The 19,837-nt window shown below is 35.1% G+C and overlaps 1 protein-coding gene across 1 annotated transcript in view; it reads left to right on the top strand.

Moving 5' to 3' along the window:
• Window positions 1–19,837, top strand: part of slc16a2 (solute carrier family 16 member 2) — a 54,940-nt gene that overhangs the window by 20,652 nt on the left and 14,451 nt on the right. The window contains 2 exon segments of the mRNA XM_058797604.1: window positions 10,074–10,218; window positions 15,616–16,096. Of these exon segments, the coding sequence (XP_058653587.1) occupies window positions 10,074–10,218; window positions 15,616–16,096 (626 nt within the window).

Genomic DNA, 19,837 nt, shown 5'->3' with positions numbered 1-19,837 from the left:
ATTAGTCTTTTTGTAAATTTGCCATGTGCAGGTGAATCTTGACCTTCACTAATAAAGAGAATGTAGATCGACCAATGATAAATCAGTTCTCTGAAATTCCTCATACAGTGCTGCATGCAAAAGCAAAGCTCTGCCTGTGTTTGCCTTTCTAATTTTGTATTTTATTATTTATTATTAATTGTATTATTTATATGAATTTTGTATTTTGTATATATGTTCTTAATTGACATAAATAGTTAGGCTCCTTTGAGAGATGAACTAAAGCTTTTGAATAAGTTACAGGCTTTTGCAGGAAATCCATTGTGTGGTGCTGTTTGTACAAATTGTTTTGAGAAATGCACATGCTTTGCAAATATTACAGATGATTCGAGAAATGCACCGAAGTGACTGAGAAAAACTGTAAAATCAAAAGTTGTGTTTGTTAACATTAGTTAATGCACTTTGAACTAACATGAACTACCAATGGACGACTGTATTTTCATTAACTAACATTAACAAAGATTAATAAATACTGTACATGTATAGTTCATTGTATGCTCATGTTAGTTAATACATTAGCTAACATTAATGAAAACTTATTGTATAGTGTTACCATACAGATGTATAGGCCTGGCTACATTTATTTGCATCGTTACATGTGTCATATTATTAACATTTCACCAAAATCAAGTTCAAGCTTTTGACCACACTGTAAAAAAAAAGTGCAATGCATGGCAGCACAGGGTGCCAAACGTTTGGGAATAACGGTGATACACCATGAACTGAAGTAACATGTTTACTCAGCAACATGAGAAATGGTACACTGACCATACAATACAATAAAATGTTTAAAGTGTAATCTGAAATGACATGTTTTGTTTGTGTAATTAAGAAACATGCATAGACCATTAAGTAAAATACCATTGTTTGACTGAAAATTTAAATAACATGTTTGAACCCTTATTTAATGAAACGTGTTTTAACTGTAAATGTAAAAAACATGGTTAAACAGTTACTTAACTAAACCAGTTTTGACTATACATATACATAACATGTAAACCCATTACTTAAGAAAGCATGTTTTGACTGTAAACTGAAATAAAGTTTAAATTCATTGTTTAACAGATTTCTACTGTAAATTGAAATAACTTGTGTCAGCCAATATTTTAAGAAATGAACTGAAATGGACCATAATTTTGAATTACATGTACATCACTTTATTTTAAAAATTCCACCCTAAGTTTAAATGTTTCACTTGTAAAAATGAGTTGCAATGATTTGAAATATAACATACATATGGTATCATAATTATGGCTTACAGCTGTAATTTTACATTAAGCTATGACAATTTTTTTAACAATCTGTGATGTTTTAAGGCTGTTAGTTATAGTGTATCATGTAAATATGTCACACTCACAACGGGTACAACTCCAATTCATTCTGCATCTTGGTCCCTTAAGCTTAAGAAAGAGAAAGAGAAAGAGAAAGAGAAAGAGAAAGAGAAAGAGAGAGAGAATGGTTAAACATCTCAATTGTAAGAATTTCAATTTGAAGTAAAAGTGAAGATAAACATGCATACCATTTTCCACGTGTCCTTGTTTTTTTGTTTATTGACCAATTTTCACGCATTACTCCATGTGTCCTTGAGAAATGTTCCTTTTTTTAATGAAACAGGCTTACATAATGAGAGGGTGCCTAAATTTGGGTTGCTACAGATAAATTTAGACAATATGCCACAGACCTCGTTCTGAGTTTGGAGACGATTTAAAAATCAAAAATACAAAATATTTCCTGGTAACTGCATACCTCTACCTGTTGTGGATTGTTGTTGTCCTTCTTTGATGTAAATGAAGGCCGCCACCATCTTTGATTTAAACACTGCTATAAGAAAAATGCGACACGAATCAAGGCTTAAATTCATCATTATTAAGTTAATATTACCTGCTAGTGGAGACGAAAACACAGCATTTAATCCCGCGCTGGCACAAAAATTAAGGTAGTTGTTCCGATGGGAAAGCGTGACTGGATGTAAACAGAGTTATTGGCACCACACATTGGCAACAGGCAACGCACCAGGGTTGCCAGGTTTTCACAACAAAACCAGCCCAATTGCTACTTAACACTAACCCAAAACTAGCCCAATTGCGTTTCGAGGGGAACCCCCGGTACAAAATCGCCTTCTGGTAGGGTAATACAATTTTTTTTGGCAGGGTTCCCCAGGTAAAATTCGCATTTTTGGGGATAAATATCACGTTATTGGGGTCGCTTAAACCCGCGGACATGAAAAACAACCCATGGTAACAGTGTTAAAGTAGCCCAATTCCACTGGAAAACCGCGGACTTGGCAACACTGCAACGCACACAAGAGGCTTGTTTGAGTTGCGCCTCGCCTTGCCTGAAATGTAGGCGACAGTAGACGGCTGCAGTGATGGGAGGAGTGAAAAAAGCGCAGTCAAGACGTTCTGACCTCTCGAAGTGGAACAGATACCTACGAGATCAAAAGGCAGATATCACGTTATTCTCACTGATGTGCTGTGTTGCTGAGTAACATGATGTAATTTCAGTTCTGTTGCTTTTATATGAAAATAAATATGATGAACAAGACACTCAAAGTGCTTGCTATTTAATTCCATACGAAAGGCATATTTATCATTCATTTTTATTTTAATTCAAACATGTATTTTAGATTTCTATAGGAATATGACAACAATCACATATCTCACACAGAGATCCCACTGATATAGTGTTTGGGATATTCATGCATAATTTAAATACATAAACACATGAAACCAGATAAAAAAATAAAACATTTTAGAAGAGAACGCAGCATCGCGGTTGTCTGAACCAATGAGAATTAAGCTTTGTCGTCAAGTCAGTCGTTTCCCATCATGCTTTTGATCAGCGCAGTCGGTGGAGAGCAACTGCGCGCGACTGCTCAATCCGACACAGCCGCCTCTCCATCGACAGTTTTTTGGCACACGTCAGCATGACATCAGAGCAAGTCGGATGTACCTCGGACACTTTTCTAACCGGCATGCATCTCGCAGGACCTGATTGGCTCACGTCACAGTAAGGTTAGGAGTGAGGTTAGGCAGTCCTTTTCGTTTCATGATTTAAAACACCCCACGCCAACTCTAAAAAAAAACATTATATATGAACGTTTTTAAGGACATGTAAGGTTAATAATACATAACAATTACTTTTAATTAAAGGAAAATGCTATTTTTTTTCTGTAACATATAATCAGTTGAACAACAGGCAAAATGTACATTTGGTGTCAATGTATGCATTTTTATGGAATTTCCCAGTTCCTATCAAAATGTGATATTACTGTTAAATTCTACTGGTTTTTCTCTGTAAAAATACATTTATTTTTTACAGTGCAGCGAATGTTTTTTCCCGTCCTTAACGCCACAAAGGCAGTACGTGCATCGCATTTACATTTTAATGAACTTGCAGGTCATACAGTTTTCTGTCGCTATGTGGGCGCTCAGTTTTTTTCTGTTATTTGGCCGAAGTATCATATTGTAAAAGATTCAGCGCTTCGCACGAGCTATTTGGCTGTGACTTGACAACAAATACTTGACTGCGACACTCTTCTCCACTCCTCAAATACATATATATATATATATATATATATATATATAGATAGATAGATAGATAGATAGATAGATATAGATATATAGATACATATATTAGCCTTTATAAATATAGTGTTTTTTGAGTAAAGAAAACACTGTACTTATTCAATCAACAGTTCTTTATTTACCTTCAGACAGCAAACAAGCTGAGATGCTCTAAACTACGCGCCGCACTTCATTGACGAGAGAGGCGGGAGGAATATTGAGGTTTGACTGACAGTTTGAGGAGCCAATGGCGTAACGAGCTTTATTGGCGGTGGCGTCACTTTTACTGACCCAGGATCAGTGATCCTTAGCTGTTATATTTCCGATTTGAGCATGAACTTCAGAATGCTTTGGATAATGTAACGTTAGCTTTTGTTGACGCTACCGCGCTACTTGATCAAAAAAATTGTTTCGCTACTGAAAAGCTATTTGATTCAGAAAACAGCGACGCTACCGCCACGCTACTGAGAAATGTAGTTAAACTAGTAGTGACGCCACTGCCCATCACTGATTGTTAGTATATTAACATCATCATTACAAATGTATAATTACAAATATATTTACTTTACATACAAGTTTCAATAGTAATTACATTAAAGTATATTTTAATTTACAATAAATGCTTGTCAGCATATTTGGCAGTACATTTTAACAATATGTTTGAAAGACAATAGATGTAATGAAATTACATAAAACGATATATAGCCTACTTAAAGCCCTACTAAGCGTGCCAAAAAAGCAACACTAATAACATTTAATATAAATTTATTTTGCAATAAATTTTCATTCATTTGCAACATGCAATTAGGTGACCATGTCCACAAATATTACATTCAGTTTGCACTGATTTTTTTATGTATAAATATATTTTAAGTTATATTTAAATATATAACTTCTGTAATAGTACTCTTTTTTTGAAAGTATTCTAAAGTGTACTTCTTTTTCTCAAAGGGACTTTCTCTTTATTCTGCTTTCACCCATTTAGATTTTTTTTCCTCCAGCAAAACAGCTGAATCCAGTGGGATTGCTTTCAGATATTCAAAATGAAATATTTAAGATAAGAACAATGAGATATGTTTCTGAATATTGAAAGCAAACACTGTCCAGACCCTTTGTTGTTTGGTCCAAACCGGTTCAAGTTCAATTCCACCAACCCCTCTTGGAACATTTGTATGGAAGCAGAATAATGACAATAGTTTTTGAAACGCAAAGCATGCTGAATTCCACAATTGACAAAAAAAAAAGAAAAAAAGATGCATTGCAATTAACAGTGCTTGCATTTTAATGCCTTGTATTTCCAGGGCTTGCATTTTTAGGTCCTGAAATTTAACATAGTTGTTTATTTAAACTGTGAAGATTTCAATTCAAAATATTTCACACACATTTTCATAATTAAAAATTCAATAATTCATATTCACCTTCCAGAATTCACTTCCAAAATATACAATCTGTTTAAAAATACGATGTATAATATTCGACAGGCAAATTTAGGTCATTTTATTTCACTTTCCAAATTCGCTGCCACAAATTCAGTGGTTAAAATTCGGCAGAAAATTCAGCATTGCACATCCGGAACCGCAGGAATAGCAGTAGAGCACCGATGCATGATCTCCAGCTGCTGTCAGCCGCTCACCAGCAGGTGGCGCAAGCGGCTGTTGATGAAGGCCATATGTGGATCAAGTCATTCATTTACAAAAACTGATTTGCAGAAATGGAGCAAGCGCTAAGTAGAAGTTTAGATTATCATAGCCAGTATAAACATGAAATGCTGATTGTGTGTATGTTTAATTCAACATCTTCGCTGTTTCCCGTAGCCTACATGTAAGCAGCTTTCTCTACCACAAAGGAGATTATAATGCTCTTTTACCCAACGCTGAAGTACAGAACTAACATTACTGAGGAAGACATATATTGCTTTCGGTTGCTTAGTTTCTGTAACTTTGTATCATGGCTTGTGTGACGCTGTGCTGTAATACTGGGGTTCCACTCATACGTCACACTCCAGGATTCCCCAACGACGGGTAACTATTTAGTTCCCTCGATTTGCAAAATCGTGCGCTCAATTTGCTAATTCGTTCCCTCGATTTGCTAAATCGTGCGCACAATTTACTAATTCGTTCCCTCGATTTATATATCGTGTGCATGATTTAGCAAATTGAGGGAACAAATTAGTAAATCGTGTGCACAATTTATAAATCGAGGGAACCAAATAGTAAATTGTGAACACGATTTAGCCTACTATTTTTTCCTGCATGTCATGTGCAGGTCTCCGTAACTTCAAATTGTGCAAGTGGTTCGCGTTGTTTGAGACAGAATACGAAGCAGTCACGTGGTTGTGTGCAAAAACGAAGCTTCGGACGTCACAGATCACATGGTTTTGGAAAAATGAATCAAGCTCTGGTACAGTGCTTCACTGCGAGATGCTTCGTTTTTTTGATACAAGCTTCAAAGCCTCAGTGTCGAATGTCACATCACTAGAAATATTCACAGCTTAAATAAACAACTATGTTAAATTTCAGGATCTAAAAATGCAAGCCCTGGAAATACAAGGCATTAAAATGCAAACACTGTTAATTGCAATGCATCTTTTTTTTTTTTTTTGATTTGTGGAATTCAGCATGCTTTATGTTTCAAAAATTATTGTCATTATTCTGCTTCCATACATTTGCATCAGACTCCTTTTCTGGTTTGTTTTGTTGTTAGCTGTGCATTATTTATAATAGGTTAAAACTAAAAACCTCTGATATTTTCTGCTTTCTGTGTGGATTTTGTTTTTCTTGGAGAAGTAAGGTAATCCATTCCTAATAGTCACTGGAATGTTTAATCCTTCAAACGTGGCCTCAGAACCCCCCACCCCCACACCCCCCACACACACAGAGAGACCTTATCCACCTCATGTTTTCTGCATGATCTTTTATCCGAGCTGTTAGAACCTGGTCTTTCAGAACACTCTATTCCTAAACAGAGACTCTTTGCATTGTTCTAATCTTCTGAACTCATAGTTCCAACTGAACATCACAGAAAGATCGGTCATTTGCAAAGCTAACAGAACAACAAACAAAACCTTGACTCTGAAACCTGTGGAAAACATACGTCCCGTACGACTCCATAAGCCAGCAGGAGTCAGAGGGGCCTTATGTAAACCCTGACCTTGTGTTCTTCTACAAAATATGGATAAACACTCATTTGCTTGGTTTGTTAACGTGCCGCTTCCTCTCTGGATTCATGGGGCCACATTTCCACTGAACCTCAGCCAAGAATGACTCGCCGAGGAGGGCTCTCTCTCTCTCTCTCTCTCTCACACACACACACACACACACACACGGATCAGTGTCAAATATTGAACCAGTGTCCTTAGACTCCAGACATACTGTGCAGACATTAAACTACCTTTGAACCATGAAAAAAACATGCAGTGTGTTTGTTTGTCTGAGCTTGACATTGATTGGCCAGTGCTCTAAATACAGAGATGATGGACTTTCATCTGTGTCTCTTTGCAGAATTATCTAGGTGAACAAAGAACGTGTGTTTGGGCGCATGCATGTGTCAAATACTGTTTGTGTTCTTTGGGGTGAGTGAAAGGCCTATGGCAAAAATATATCACAGTTTCTTCAGGAAAGATCACAATCTTGGTTTTAAGACTAATTTGCAAGTTGTTTACGTTTACCAAAGACTTAACCAAATGTATTTACGTAAATACTCACCAAGGCAGGCATTTTGATATATTTAGTGTGTATTTGACTGTTAAGGCGTGCACCCAAATCTAAAATATGTCCGCGTCATTACCGGTTTCGATTCTCTTTTGCGGCTTTTAATAGCTCATTTTAATATCAACCACGTCACACTTATTTTCTTATTCATCTGTGTTTCTTGTTCACTCTAACACATTAATAACTTTTAAATGTCCTGCTAACTAAAATATGTGTGGATATATTTACATATAAAGCAATGGGTCACGATCCATTTGAAGGTAAATCGTGGACGTCTTCAAGATTGATACAAATTCGTCGGATTAGTGACTTTTCCCCCACATTCATCACATGAGAAAACTTTGTTCACGCAAATGAATCTCAAAGCTGGTTATTTTGTCAATGATCTTATTAGTGGTGCTTTCTGTTGTCTTGCTTATGGTTAGGGATTTGCATAGTTTGTGTGACTTGTTGAAAAGAGGTGTGCTGCTTTTCTAACGGCTTAAACAGGCAAAAAATCCCACAGATTTAGACTGAGCCGTTCAGACTAGAGGCCAGTAAAAAAACACCTAGCAATTATAGCAATGCACTAAAAATACTCAGAATGACCTCGCAACCATATGTATACACAGGGCTGGGAAGATTACTTTTAAAATGTATTTCACTACAGATTACAAAATACGTGCTTTAAAAAGTAATCAGTAATGTATTTTGTTAGATTACTCAGGTTTAGTAACTTAATCTAAATACTTTAGAATACTTTGAAATACTTAAGCTATATAACACAAAGGAACATAACTTAATGTCTTGTTTTTATGTTTTCTCTTTGCATATTTTAACAACATCAGTTTTCCACAGCATTTCTATGAACAACAACAACAAAAATGTTATGTCATTTAAATCTACCAATCAATATAAATTCAATTTGAATACAATGAATGGGATTCCGTGGCGTTTCATGCTGCATTCCAAGCTTCAAAATGAATCCAAACACACCAAACATCATAAAAGTAGCCAAAACAACTGGCACAGTTCTCCAAGTTATACAATAGAGTTGTTTAATGAATGGACCAAACTTTAAAGTGCCCCTATTATGCCTTTTCGAATATTACCTTTCATGCAGTGTGTCAGCTGTATGTGGACATAAGCTATCTGCAAAGTTGTGAAGCCGACAGTGCACAATAAATAAAGTTATTGTCTATCAAAAGAAACAAAAAAGAAAAAGAAAAGTCAGCTCGCAATCACCTAAAGGAGACTTCAGGAACTCCAATCTTATTCTGTTATGGCTGTAAGTCACGAAGTAATACATTTGCATAATGTCCTCCACGTTCTATGTCACGAACAACTTGCTATCACATAATTACCACAAACTTGTTAACACTTGACACTTACTGAGAAAGTCCTGCTCCAGTCATGCTTGCGAATCAGTGTCTTGTTGATCAGCCACTTCAACCGTTTCATCATCAGACTCCAGCTCGAATTGGTAAGGTTCAATCGATCGATGCCATCTTTTCTAAGTATTGAAAAGTCTCCAGTCATTCCGTTATTATAGCAATGGGCGATTCGTTTCCGACACGCGCTGTACGCGGAAGACCAATCACAAAGGACTGCGCCATCTGACCAATCACAGCAGTGAGGGCTCACAGAAAGGCGGGGTTTAGAGAGACCGATTATTTGAACTGCTTCGCACGAGTCGTTTACGAATCATTTAGAAATGAGATCAAATTAAATCTATTTTTTGAGAAAACTAAAGTGTTTTTTGATCTTGCATGCATGTAAACCTGTTTTAGGAGACTCATAAAACAATATTTGCAACCTTAAAAATGGCATAATAGGGGCACTTTAACATGTGATTACTTCATGATCCTCTCTATGGAGAAGCCATGGCTAAGTCAAAATTGACAGGGCTCGTTTCCCAAAGCAACTACACGGTCGCAAGTAATGTCATTATAGTTCAATGTAATTTAACAACCACAGTTCGAAATGATTCATTTAAAAGATTGACTCAAAAGAATAATCGGTGCACGAATCGAATCATGAACTCGCTTTACCGCGCCAAAGATGATCTATTCTAGAACATTTCGAATGAATAAAGACACACAAAGCTATCGTTTGACTTTATAAACTTTTATTTCATGCATGATTCGTATGGATCTGTTAACTGAATTCAAAGTGTGAAATCTAGGAGAATTCGGTGTCATTTTTCAATTAAATTCTTAGAAATATTAAACGTAATGATTCAACACTCAAAATATGAGAAAATAGAAAAACGAGTTACTGGATAAAATTTTTCAAAGATCAAGAACTTCCCTCAAGATGCTTTTTCAGATTAGACGCTAAATTGCTAAAGTTGCTAAATGAACAGGCTGCATGCTGCAAACAGTTTTGTTTTTGTTTTTTTAAACGGAGAATCAGTTGCCTTATTGGTTAAAATCCCCAAACTGTTTACATAAATATTAAATTAAGAAATTACATTAAAATTCAAAGTAATCACTTTGGTAATCTAAAATACTTTTTGGATGTAACTGTAATTTGATTACCACCTATTTAAAATGTAATTATAACGAAATACAGTTACTCATATTTTGTATTTTAAATACGTAATGCCTTTACATGTGTATTTCGTTACTCCCCAGCCCTGCTGTATACAGTACATATCTATAGGAACGCTCCAACCTCCCAGAACACTGTAGCATCATGGCATTGAGTCTGGCAAATGGAAAATCGGATTAATGTACTTCATCATTTATTGATCACATATTTTCTTTCTTTTCTCTAGCATGGGTTGGTGCTCTGGCGATGGGGATGATATTCTTCTGCTCTCCGGTGGTCAGTATGTTCACAGATCACTTTGGATGCCGGAAGACGGCCGTCTGCGGAGCGTTTGTGGCCTTCCTCGGTCTTCTCACCAGTTCCTTCGCAACGTAAATGCCTTTTTTCCCTTATCTTTTCTTTTTTAACCACATGTTTATATTTTTATTTTATTTTTTTTTTTATGTTACTTTAGCATTTTCACAGTTCATTCAGATATAATATACAAAATGTATGTATATATATATATATATATATTTGTGTGTGTGTGTGTATGTATCTATATATGCATTTATGTATACACATACACACAAACACACACATATATACTGTATATATATATATATATATATATATATATATAATGTTATAGAGTTGGATATTTGTGTGTGTGTGTGTGTGTGTGTGTATATATATATATATATATATGTGTACAACCCGAATTCCTGAAATGTTGGGACGTTTTTTAAAATTTTAATAAAATGAAAACTAAAAGACTTTCAAATCACATGAGCCAATATTTTATTCACAATAGAACATAGAGAACATAACAAATGTTTAAACAAATGTTTTATCCACTAAATGAGCTAATTTCAAATTCAGTGCCTGCTACAGGTCTCAAAAAGGGCTGAAAAAGCGAGACACTTTTAAAAGATTCAGCTGGGAGAACATCTAGCAACTAATTAAGTTAATTAACATCAGGTCTATAACATGATTAGCTATAAAAGGGATGTCTTCATGTGGCAGAGTCTCTCAGAAGTAAAGAGTGCGATCTGTGAAAGAGTGCGTAAAAAGATTGTGGAATACTTTAAAAACAACGTTTCTCAAAGTCAAATTGCAAAGGCTTTGTAAATCTCATCATCTGCAGTGCATAACATCATCAAAAGATTCAGCGAAACTGGAGAAATCTCTGTGCGTAAGGGACCAGGCTGAAGACCTCTGTTGGATGCCCGTGGTCTTCGGGCCCTCAGACAGCACTGCATCGCTCATTGGCATGATTCTGTCATTGACATTACTAAATAGGCCCAGGAATACTTCCAGAAACCACTGTCGGTAAACACAATCCGCCATGCCATCTGCAGATGCCAACTAAAGCTCTATCATGCAAAAAGGAAGCCATATGTGAACATGGTCCAGAAGCGCCGTCGTGTCCTGTGGGCCAAGGCTCATTTAAAATGGACTGTTTCAAAGTGGAAAAGTGTTCTATGGTCAGACGAGTCCAAATTTGATATTCTTGTTGGAAATCACAGACGCCGTGTCCTCCGGGCTAAAGAGGAGGGAGACCTTCCAGCGTGTCATCAGCATTCAGTTCAAAAGCCAGCATCTCTGATGGTATGGGGGTGCATAAGTGCATACGGTATGGGCAGCTTGCATGTTTTGGAAGGCGGCACTATGAATGCTGAAAGGTATATAAAGGTTTTTGAGCAACATATGCTCCCCTCCAGACAACGTGTATTTCAGCAGGACAATGCAAAACCACATACTGCAGCTATTACAACAGGATGGCTTTGTAGTAGAAGAGTCCGGGTGCTGAATTGGCCTGCCTGCAGTCCAGATCTTTCACCTATAGAGAACATTTGGTGCATCATTAAACGACAAATACGTCAAAGACGACCACAAACTCTTCAGCAGCTGGAAACCTATATCAGGCAAGAATGGGACCAAATTCCAACACCAAAACTCCAGAAACTCATAACCTCGATGCCCAGATGTCTTCAAACTGTTTTGAAAAGAAGAGGAGATGCTACACCATGGTAAACATGCTCCTGTCCCAACTATTTTGAGACCTGTAGCAGGCATCAAATTTGAAATGAGCTCATTTGTGCATAGAATTGTAAAATTTCTCTGTTTAAACATTTGTTATGTTATCTATGTTCTATTGTGAATAAAATATTGGCTCACTTCTTTTGAAAGTCTTTTAGTTTTCTTTTTATTCAAATTTAAAAAACGTCCCAAAATTTCTGGAATTCAGGTTGCATATAATGTTACAGGGTTGGATATCAGTGCAAAAATGTCTAATAATGGCCTTTGTTAGCAAATATAGTAGCACCACGCTGCTTTATTTATAGTCAATATTCTTGTGCATCTTTCCCGAACAATATTTTTTTGTAAAATATTTATTATTATATGATTTTTGTCTTGCACATTTTTCCAAAAACAATTTTTGTTCTGTAAATATGTATTATTATTTGATTTCTTTCTTGTGCATTGCATTTTTAAATGATTTTTGTCTTTTATCATTTTCCATAAGCAATTTATTTCTGTAAAATATATATGGTAACACTTTACAATAAGGTGTCATTTATTAACATTAGTTAATGTATTAACTAACATGAACAAACAATGAACAATGCATTTATTACACTATTTATTCATCTTTGTTAATGTTAGTTAATGAAAATACAGTTGTTCATTGTTTATTCATGTTAGTTCACAGTGCATTAACTAATGTTAACAAACACAACTTGTGATTTTAATAATGCATTAGTAAATGCTAAAATTAACATGAACTAAGATTAATAAATGCTGTAGAAGTATTGTTCATTCTTAGTTCATGTTTACTAATGTTGTTAACTAATGTTAACTAATAAACCTTATTGTAAAGTGTTACCATATATATATATATATATATATATATATATATATATATATAATTATTATTATTAATTTATTTTTTTCTGGTGCATTTCTCTAAAAACAACATTTTTCTGTGAAATATTATATGATTTTGAACTATATTATAATATTATATGATTATATAAGCAGTTGAACTAAACTGACAAATGTACTATAAATATACACACAGAAGAAAATGAAATCACTTAACATTTTTCCAAACATTTTTCTATAAAATAAAACTTAAAAAAAAAAAAAAACAACTTTATCTAAAAATATTTATTCTTATATAATTTTTTAAAAATATTTATTTATTTTTCTGTCATGCACATTTTACAAAAACAGTGTTTTACTTTAAAAATATATATATTTTTTGATTTATGTCATACATTTTGAACAGAACTGACAAATAACTATATACACAGAACAAAAGGAAATTAGTCAAATAATGTGACTGTTCTAATGTGACACAAATTACATTATTTCCTGAAAATGACCCATGCATTGGGATATATATATATATATATATATATATATATATATATAATTTAGTATTATGTGATTTTCTTTATCCTCATTTTGATCCCTTTTTGTACTTTTGTCTTTTTAGACAAAAATGTTTCAAAATGTGAAGCACATTTGTTTGTTTCTCTTTTTCGTGGGTAATATATCAGTCAATAATGTCTCCTGTCACTCATTTTGTGTGTTCATGTCTTTGGAGGCCGGGTTTTATAGAAATGTTGTGGTTGAAGTGATGGAGGCAGATAAATCACTCAGCCTCCTTAAGTGTGCTTATATAAAAGGTTACTGAAACATGCTGACAGTCTTTTAAGCAAAAGGACAAACACAAACACACATAGGACAGCAGGACATGTACGGCAGAACATTTATGTAATCTTTGTTTTCTTTCTCTTTTCTTCTCTCCTGTCCTTCATTCTTTTCCTTCTCGTTGTTTTCTCACAGTGCCTTCTTTCTGAGATCTTTGTGCAGTTGGACAGAGTGCTGGTTTTATTCCAAGCCGAAAAAGCTCTTGCTGTTGTTAAAAAAAGGTTGGAAAAAAACGGTCAGCCTGGTCCTGCTGCGTTTAGAGCCTGAAACACTCAAAAAACAAAAACGCTAACTAGTGCATGCAAACACACACACACACACACACACACACACACACACACAAACTAACTATTTCCCTCCCTTCCTCTGGCTTTGAACACAAGTGTCTCCTGCAAGGTTGAGTTTCTCTCTTCCATCCCACAATCCATCATTTAGGGTGAATCCCATTTCTCTGTCTTACCCCTAGCCCTTGTCCCTCGAAACCGAGTGGTAAGTGCTAGGGGTGAAAACATACCACTATGAAATGAGACACCACTTGGTTACGGTTACGTCATCATACACCGTCGTTAGCTGGCTGCTACGTCATCAGAGCCGACAAGTGTTGATCACAAACTTTTGATCGTTTTACAAACTTGTTAAAACTGTAGACATGCATGGAGTCCATTCAAGGCTAGTCTGCGGGACTGTTGTGCAAATCAACAATGTAACGTTAGCGTCGCAAACTAGCGATTTTTTAAAAACGTTTCAATTAAGAACATGGTTGCAAATATATATGTACAGGACTGTCTAGAGCACAAAACAAGACTGTCGTAATTTTTAAATAAATTATTTAAGCCGAAAATACTTGATTGTTGCCGGTTGCGCAGTGTGTTCTGGGTACCCCTCGGGTTCAAGTAAGCTCGCGAAAATGCTTGGTTTTAAGGGTATCTACCACTTCCCCTTAGCCCTACCCCTCGATCAAAACGAGAATTGGGATAGCCCTTACTCTCACGTGAACGCGCAAAACTAAGGGGAAGGGGTAAGACAGAGAAATGGGATTCACCCTTACACTAACGTCTGTTTGGTCGTTAACCAAATAATGTGTACTGCTGGCCGTGTGTTGCACATTCTCTAGCTTCAGGAGTCACAGGTCATTTGGAAATGAAATGCTTCAGTTTAATAAGGAGAGAAATACATGAGAAATTAACAGTTCTGCTGTGAAAGTGCTCATATCAATCCTGCACCTTGTATGACTTTATTTCTAGTTAGTGTTCAATAAGATAAGATAAATATGGACTGAAATAAAATTATATATATATATATATATATATATATATATATATACGTATATATATATAAAACTTAAACATTTTATTTATATAGTTGTCAAGGCAACATTTCTCATTTTTGTTTAGTTTGTTTCTGTTTTAGTAAAAAGGCTAATTTTTTGTTTCTCGTTTTTGTGTCTATTTTAGTAAAAAGAAAACTAAAATAGAACTAAAATATCTAAAACCTAATAAAAACTATATAGATATATTTTAAAGAAAAAAACACAAACTAATTAAAATGTCAAAAAACATCAATGAACTTAAACTAAAAATGAAAACTTAAAAATATAGACATATTTAAAAATAACTGACTAATAAAAATGACAAAATACACTTACGTTTAATAAAAACTCTCTCTCTCTCTCTCTCTCTCTCTCTATATATATATAAATATCACAAATGCTCAGCAAAATTAACATACTTTAACTAAGATTAGAAGGAAAACTAAAAACATTCAAATAAAATAATTTTAAGATATTAAAAAAACTATAATAGTAATATAATAGTAGTAATAATAATGATACTATTATAATAGATGATAGTATGATACTAAAATTGCACAATCAACATTCAATACAATTAAGTGCACTTCTCTTTCAAAAAGGGCCATAAACATGTTAATAGCTTATTTGCATTAAACTGGGATTGAAGAAATTGCTTTAACAGTAAAAAAAAGGTATAAAGGTGATAGTTTTAACCCTACAGCCTTTCATCAGCATTGTTCTTTTATCACACTGATGTCCTTTCTTCTCTCCTCAGCACGCTGGGTCTGCGATACTTCACATATGGGATACTGTTTGGCTGCGGATCCTCATTTGCATTCCAGCCGTCGCTGGTGATCCTGGGGCATTATTTTCGACAGAGACTGGGTTTGGCCAATGGCGTGGTGACGGCAGGCAGCAGCCTCTTTTCTATGGGGCTCCCCGTGCTGCTCAAGAAAGTGGTGGGACCCCTGGGCCTTCCCAGAACCTTCCAGGTCCTCAGCATCTTCATGCTGGTCCAGTCGCTGCTGGCCCTCACCTTCAAACCGCTCATGCCTAGTGGGATGTGCCCGATGCCAGGCATGGGAATGGATGGAGGACCCCCGTCCGGCCTAGAGTCGGCGAGCAGGTGGCAGAAGGGCCTGTCCAAAATCAGGAAGTACTTTAACGTGCGAGTGTTCAGTGTGCTGACCTATCGGGTTTGGGCATTCGGCGTCGCCACAGCAGTGCTGGGATACTTCGTTCCGTATGTGCACCTGGTGAGTTATGGTTTGAGACCTTGTAATGTCACTTTCAGTGTTATTTTAATATTATTTATGAGTTGTTATACTATTTGATTATATTCTGAATTAGCTTTTATTTTTTTGTATTTATTTTAATTTCTCTTTAAGTTATATTTATTTTGTTATTTTCTAGCATATATTTTTATTTAACTTTATTTTATTTTATTTTATTTTTTATTTTAGCATTTATTTAATACTAAAATGTATTTATTAAATAGGATTTATTTATTTATTTTATTGTTTCAGTTTTAGTACTTCAACCTAAACATATTTATTTTAGTTGTGGGCAAAGGCAATATTTCTAATTTTCGTTTTTTATTTTATTTAGTTTAGTTTAATTTTATTTAGTTTATTTAATAGTTTTAGTTTTAGTTAACAATAGCAACAATGGACAATAGCAGAGTATGGGCTCTCTTCCAAGTCAAAAGTGAAATCTAAACAGGAACATTATGTTAAAATCATTTTAAGAACAATTTTAATGACAAATATTCAAACATTCTTAAACCAAGATACATTTACGTGAGAAGCAAAATTACTTATGGCATTAAGAAAAATAAAAAATTAAGGGAGTTTACACCTAAATCAAGGGGAAAAACTTAAATCAAAGGGAAAACAAGTTTTATATTTCTCTATAGAGAAACTGCCTGTAGAGCTCAGAAACAGGTCAAGCCACACATCTGGGGAAGAGTAAAGAAAAAATTCTGCTGCATTGAAGGTTCACAGAAGCATGTTATCTCCATTACCCTTAATGGAAGAAGTATGACACAAGCAGGACTCTTCCTAGAGCTGGCCTCCTGGCCAAACTGAGCAATTGATGGAGAAGGGCATTGGTTAGTGGTGACCCAAGAAGCTGATGGTCACTCTAGTTGAGCTCCTTGATCATATGTGGAGACAGGAGAAACCTACAGAAGGACATACATCACTGCAACACTCCACTAATCTGGGCTTTATGCCGGTGTGGCCAAACTCAATCCTCTCTTCAGTGAAGACACATGAAAACACACTTGGAATTTGCTAAAAAGGACCTCAGACTCTGAGAAACAAGATTCTCTGGTCTGATGAACCTCAATTCTAAGCATCATGTTTGAAGGAAAAAGCTCTGCTCATCACCTGCAGAGTATCATCCCAAAAGTAAAGTGTGCTGGTAGCAGCCTCATGCTGTGGGGCTATTTTTCAGCGGCAGGGACTGAGGGATTCATCAGAGTAGAACAAAAGCTCAATGCACCAAAATACTGAGATAGCCTTAATGAAAACCCAGTCCAGAGCGTTCAGAACCTCAGACTGGGCAGAAGGTTCACTGTCCAACAGGACAATGAACCTAAGCACACAGCAAGAGTGGCTTATCAGTGTTGGGGGTAACGCTTTACAAGTAACGCGAGTTACGTAATAATATTACTTTTTTCAAGTAACTAGTAAAGTAACGCATTACTTTTTATTTTACAAGAAAATATCTGAGTTACTTTTTCAAAAAAGTAACGCAAGTTACTTTTTTCCCATTTATTGACTGACAGTGCGCTGTGTGAACATGATGTTACTGTAGTTCTAGACTAAATGTGATTGTGCATTAATTCATCCCACTCGCAAAAAAACTGATTTAGTATTCATCAAAATGAATTAAAACAGTGAAATGCAAACTCAGAATATGATGCAAACCTGCAATAATTAAATATGTTAAACAACACGAATGTATCTAATCCCATTTTATTAACCAATGCCTTTGCTGCTGACCTTTGATGATCCAGTTCAACCATACTAATAAACAAAAATGACTTTAGATAAACTAACAATTGTGCTTCATTGTTTTTTTTTTTTATTGCTGAAGAGTGTTGAACCTTCTTCTCCTGTGTTCTACTGTACAGACGTGAATTTACTTTTCCTTCAGCCTGAGGTTTATTCATTACACTTCTTGGTGTGAAAGGGCTTTTACATTTGCTATAAATAGAACTTCTTGTGTTAAAAACAATCAAGCCCTGCTCATATTGAAAAAGTAACGCGAAAGTAACGTAAAAGTAACGTAACACATTACTTTCCATAAAAAGTAACTAAGTAACGTAATTAGTTACTTTTTAGGGAGTAACGCAATATTGTAATGCATTACTTTTAAAAGTAACTTTCCCCAACACTGTGGCTTATAGACAACTTTGTGAATGTCCTTGAGTGGCCCAAACACAGCCTGGGACTGAACCCAATCAAATATTTCTGGAGAAACCTGAAAATGTGCGTCTGCCTTGAGAGGTGAAGAGGCGAGGAGAAGAATGGCAGATAATTGCCAAATGCTGATGAGCAAAGCTTGTCGCATCATACCCAAAACTTGGCTGTAAAGGTGCTTCAGTACTGAGTTAAGGGTTTGAATACTTATGCAATGTACTTATTTCAGTTTTTTTTTATTTTGAATAAATTTACAGAAGTTGTGACAATTCTGTTTTTGCTTAGTCATTATGGTGTATGGTGTGTATATTGATGTGAAAAAAATAATAATTTAAAGCAGTTTAACATAAGGCAGCAACATAAAACATGAAAAAAAGGCACTGTATGTGTGTGTGTATATATATATATATGTATATATATATATATATATATATATATATGTATATAAAATTTTATGTATTATGTAATTTTGCTTCTCAGGTAAAAGTAGCTTGATTTAAGAATGATTTCATATTTTACTGAAAAACAACTACAGTAAAAAATACCTGTTTACCTCTTTTTAAAAAATTGTTATTATTATTTATATGCATGTTTATATATCCCTCCTTAAGTGGTGGGCATTAAAATCAACATGGGAAAGAAATGTTGAGGCATATTTATCATTTCTGAATGCTAATTTAATTTAACTGCATGTTACTCAGGTTGAATGTAATTATAAATTACCCTCACAAATCCAACATTCACTGTTTAGGAAATTAAAATCAAATGACTTCAGTGATGCAGTAGCAACAAATGATGAATATTTAGCCTCAGAAACGTGGCACGGCAGGTGGAAAGCAGTTCTCACTCTCACCAGGGAGCTGTATTTTTTAAGCCAGATTTTGAGCGTAATTAATATCTCGCTTTCCGCACATTTGGCACTAAGCCCTGGTATGCTGTAAAATGGATCTTATGCACACCAGGCCTATAGATTCCACAGATTTACATGCTGGAATTTTCAGAATAATACAAGTGCAGTTGGCTGAAGCGATGAATGATGCCATGCTAATTAAATTAGTACAATCCAATAAAGAAGATCATCTCGAGCCATTTAATGGTTCAGATTTAGATGCGATCACTGATTGATTGTTACCAGTCTGTCATTTTGCAAAACTCCCACTGTGACCCAAATTCTTTTTCCAGACATTTAATTACATTTGAGGTCATGATTTGAAATCATACTGACCTATTCTGCATTATGTAGGAATTTATTTGTCATGACACTCCTGTCCTTTCTTTCACCCTAAAAACTCGACAGGACATTTTTAAACTAGAGTCACCAAACTGGATAGAGCCGACTAATATCAGAGCGAAAACCAACTCATGGGGCCATCACCATTAAAGGACTAGTTAACCAAACGAATAGTTGCTAAAAAGTGTACTCATCCTCAGACTAAAATTTACATCCAACATACAGTATGTATATATACACGTGTATGTGTGTGTGTGTATATATATATATATATATATATATATATATTATTTTAAGCTTTATTTTTGCTAACAAAAATGAACTACTGAAAATGACTA

Source organism: Onychostoma macrolepis, chromosome 14 (genome assembly GCF_012432095.1).
Source record: "Onychostoma macrolepis isolate SWU-2019 chromosome 14, ASM1243209v1, whole genome shotgun sequence".
Lineage (NCBI taxonomy): Eukaryota > Metazoa > Chordata > Actinopteri > Cypriniformes > Cyprinidae > Onychostoma > Onychostoma macrolepis.
The sequence above is the reverse complement of the archived record's forward strand: the minus strand, read 5'-3'. Positions and strand labels throughout refer to the sequence as shown.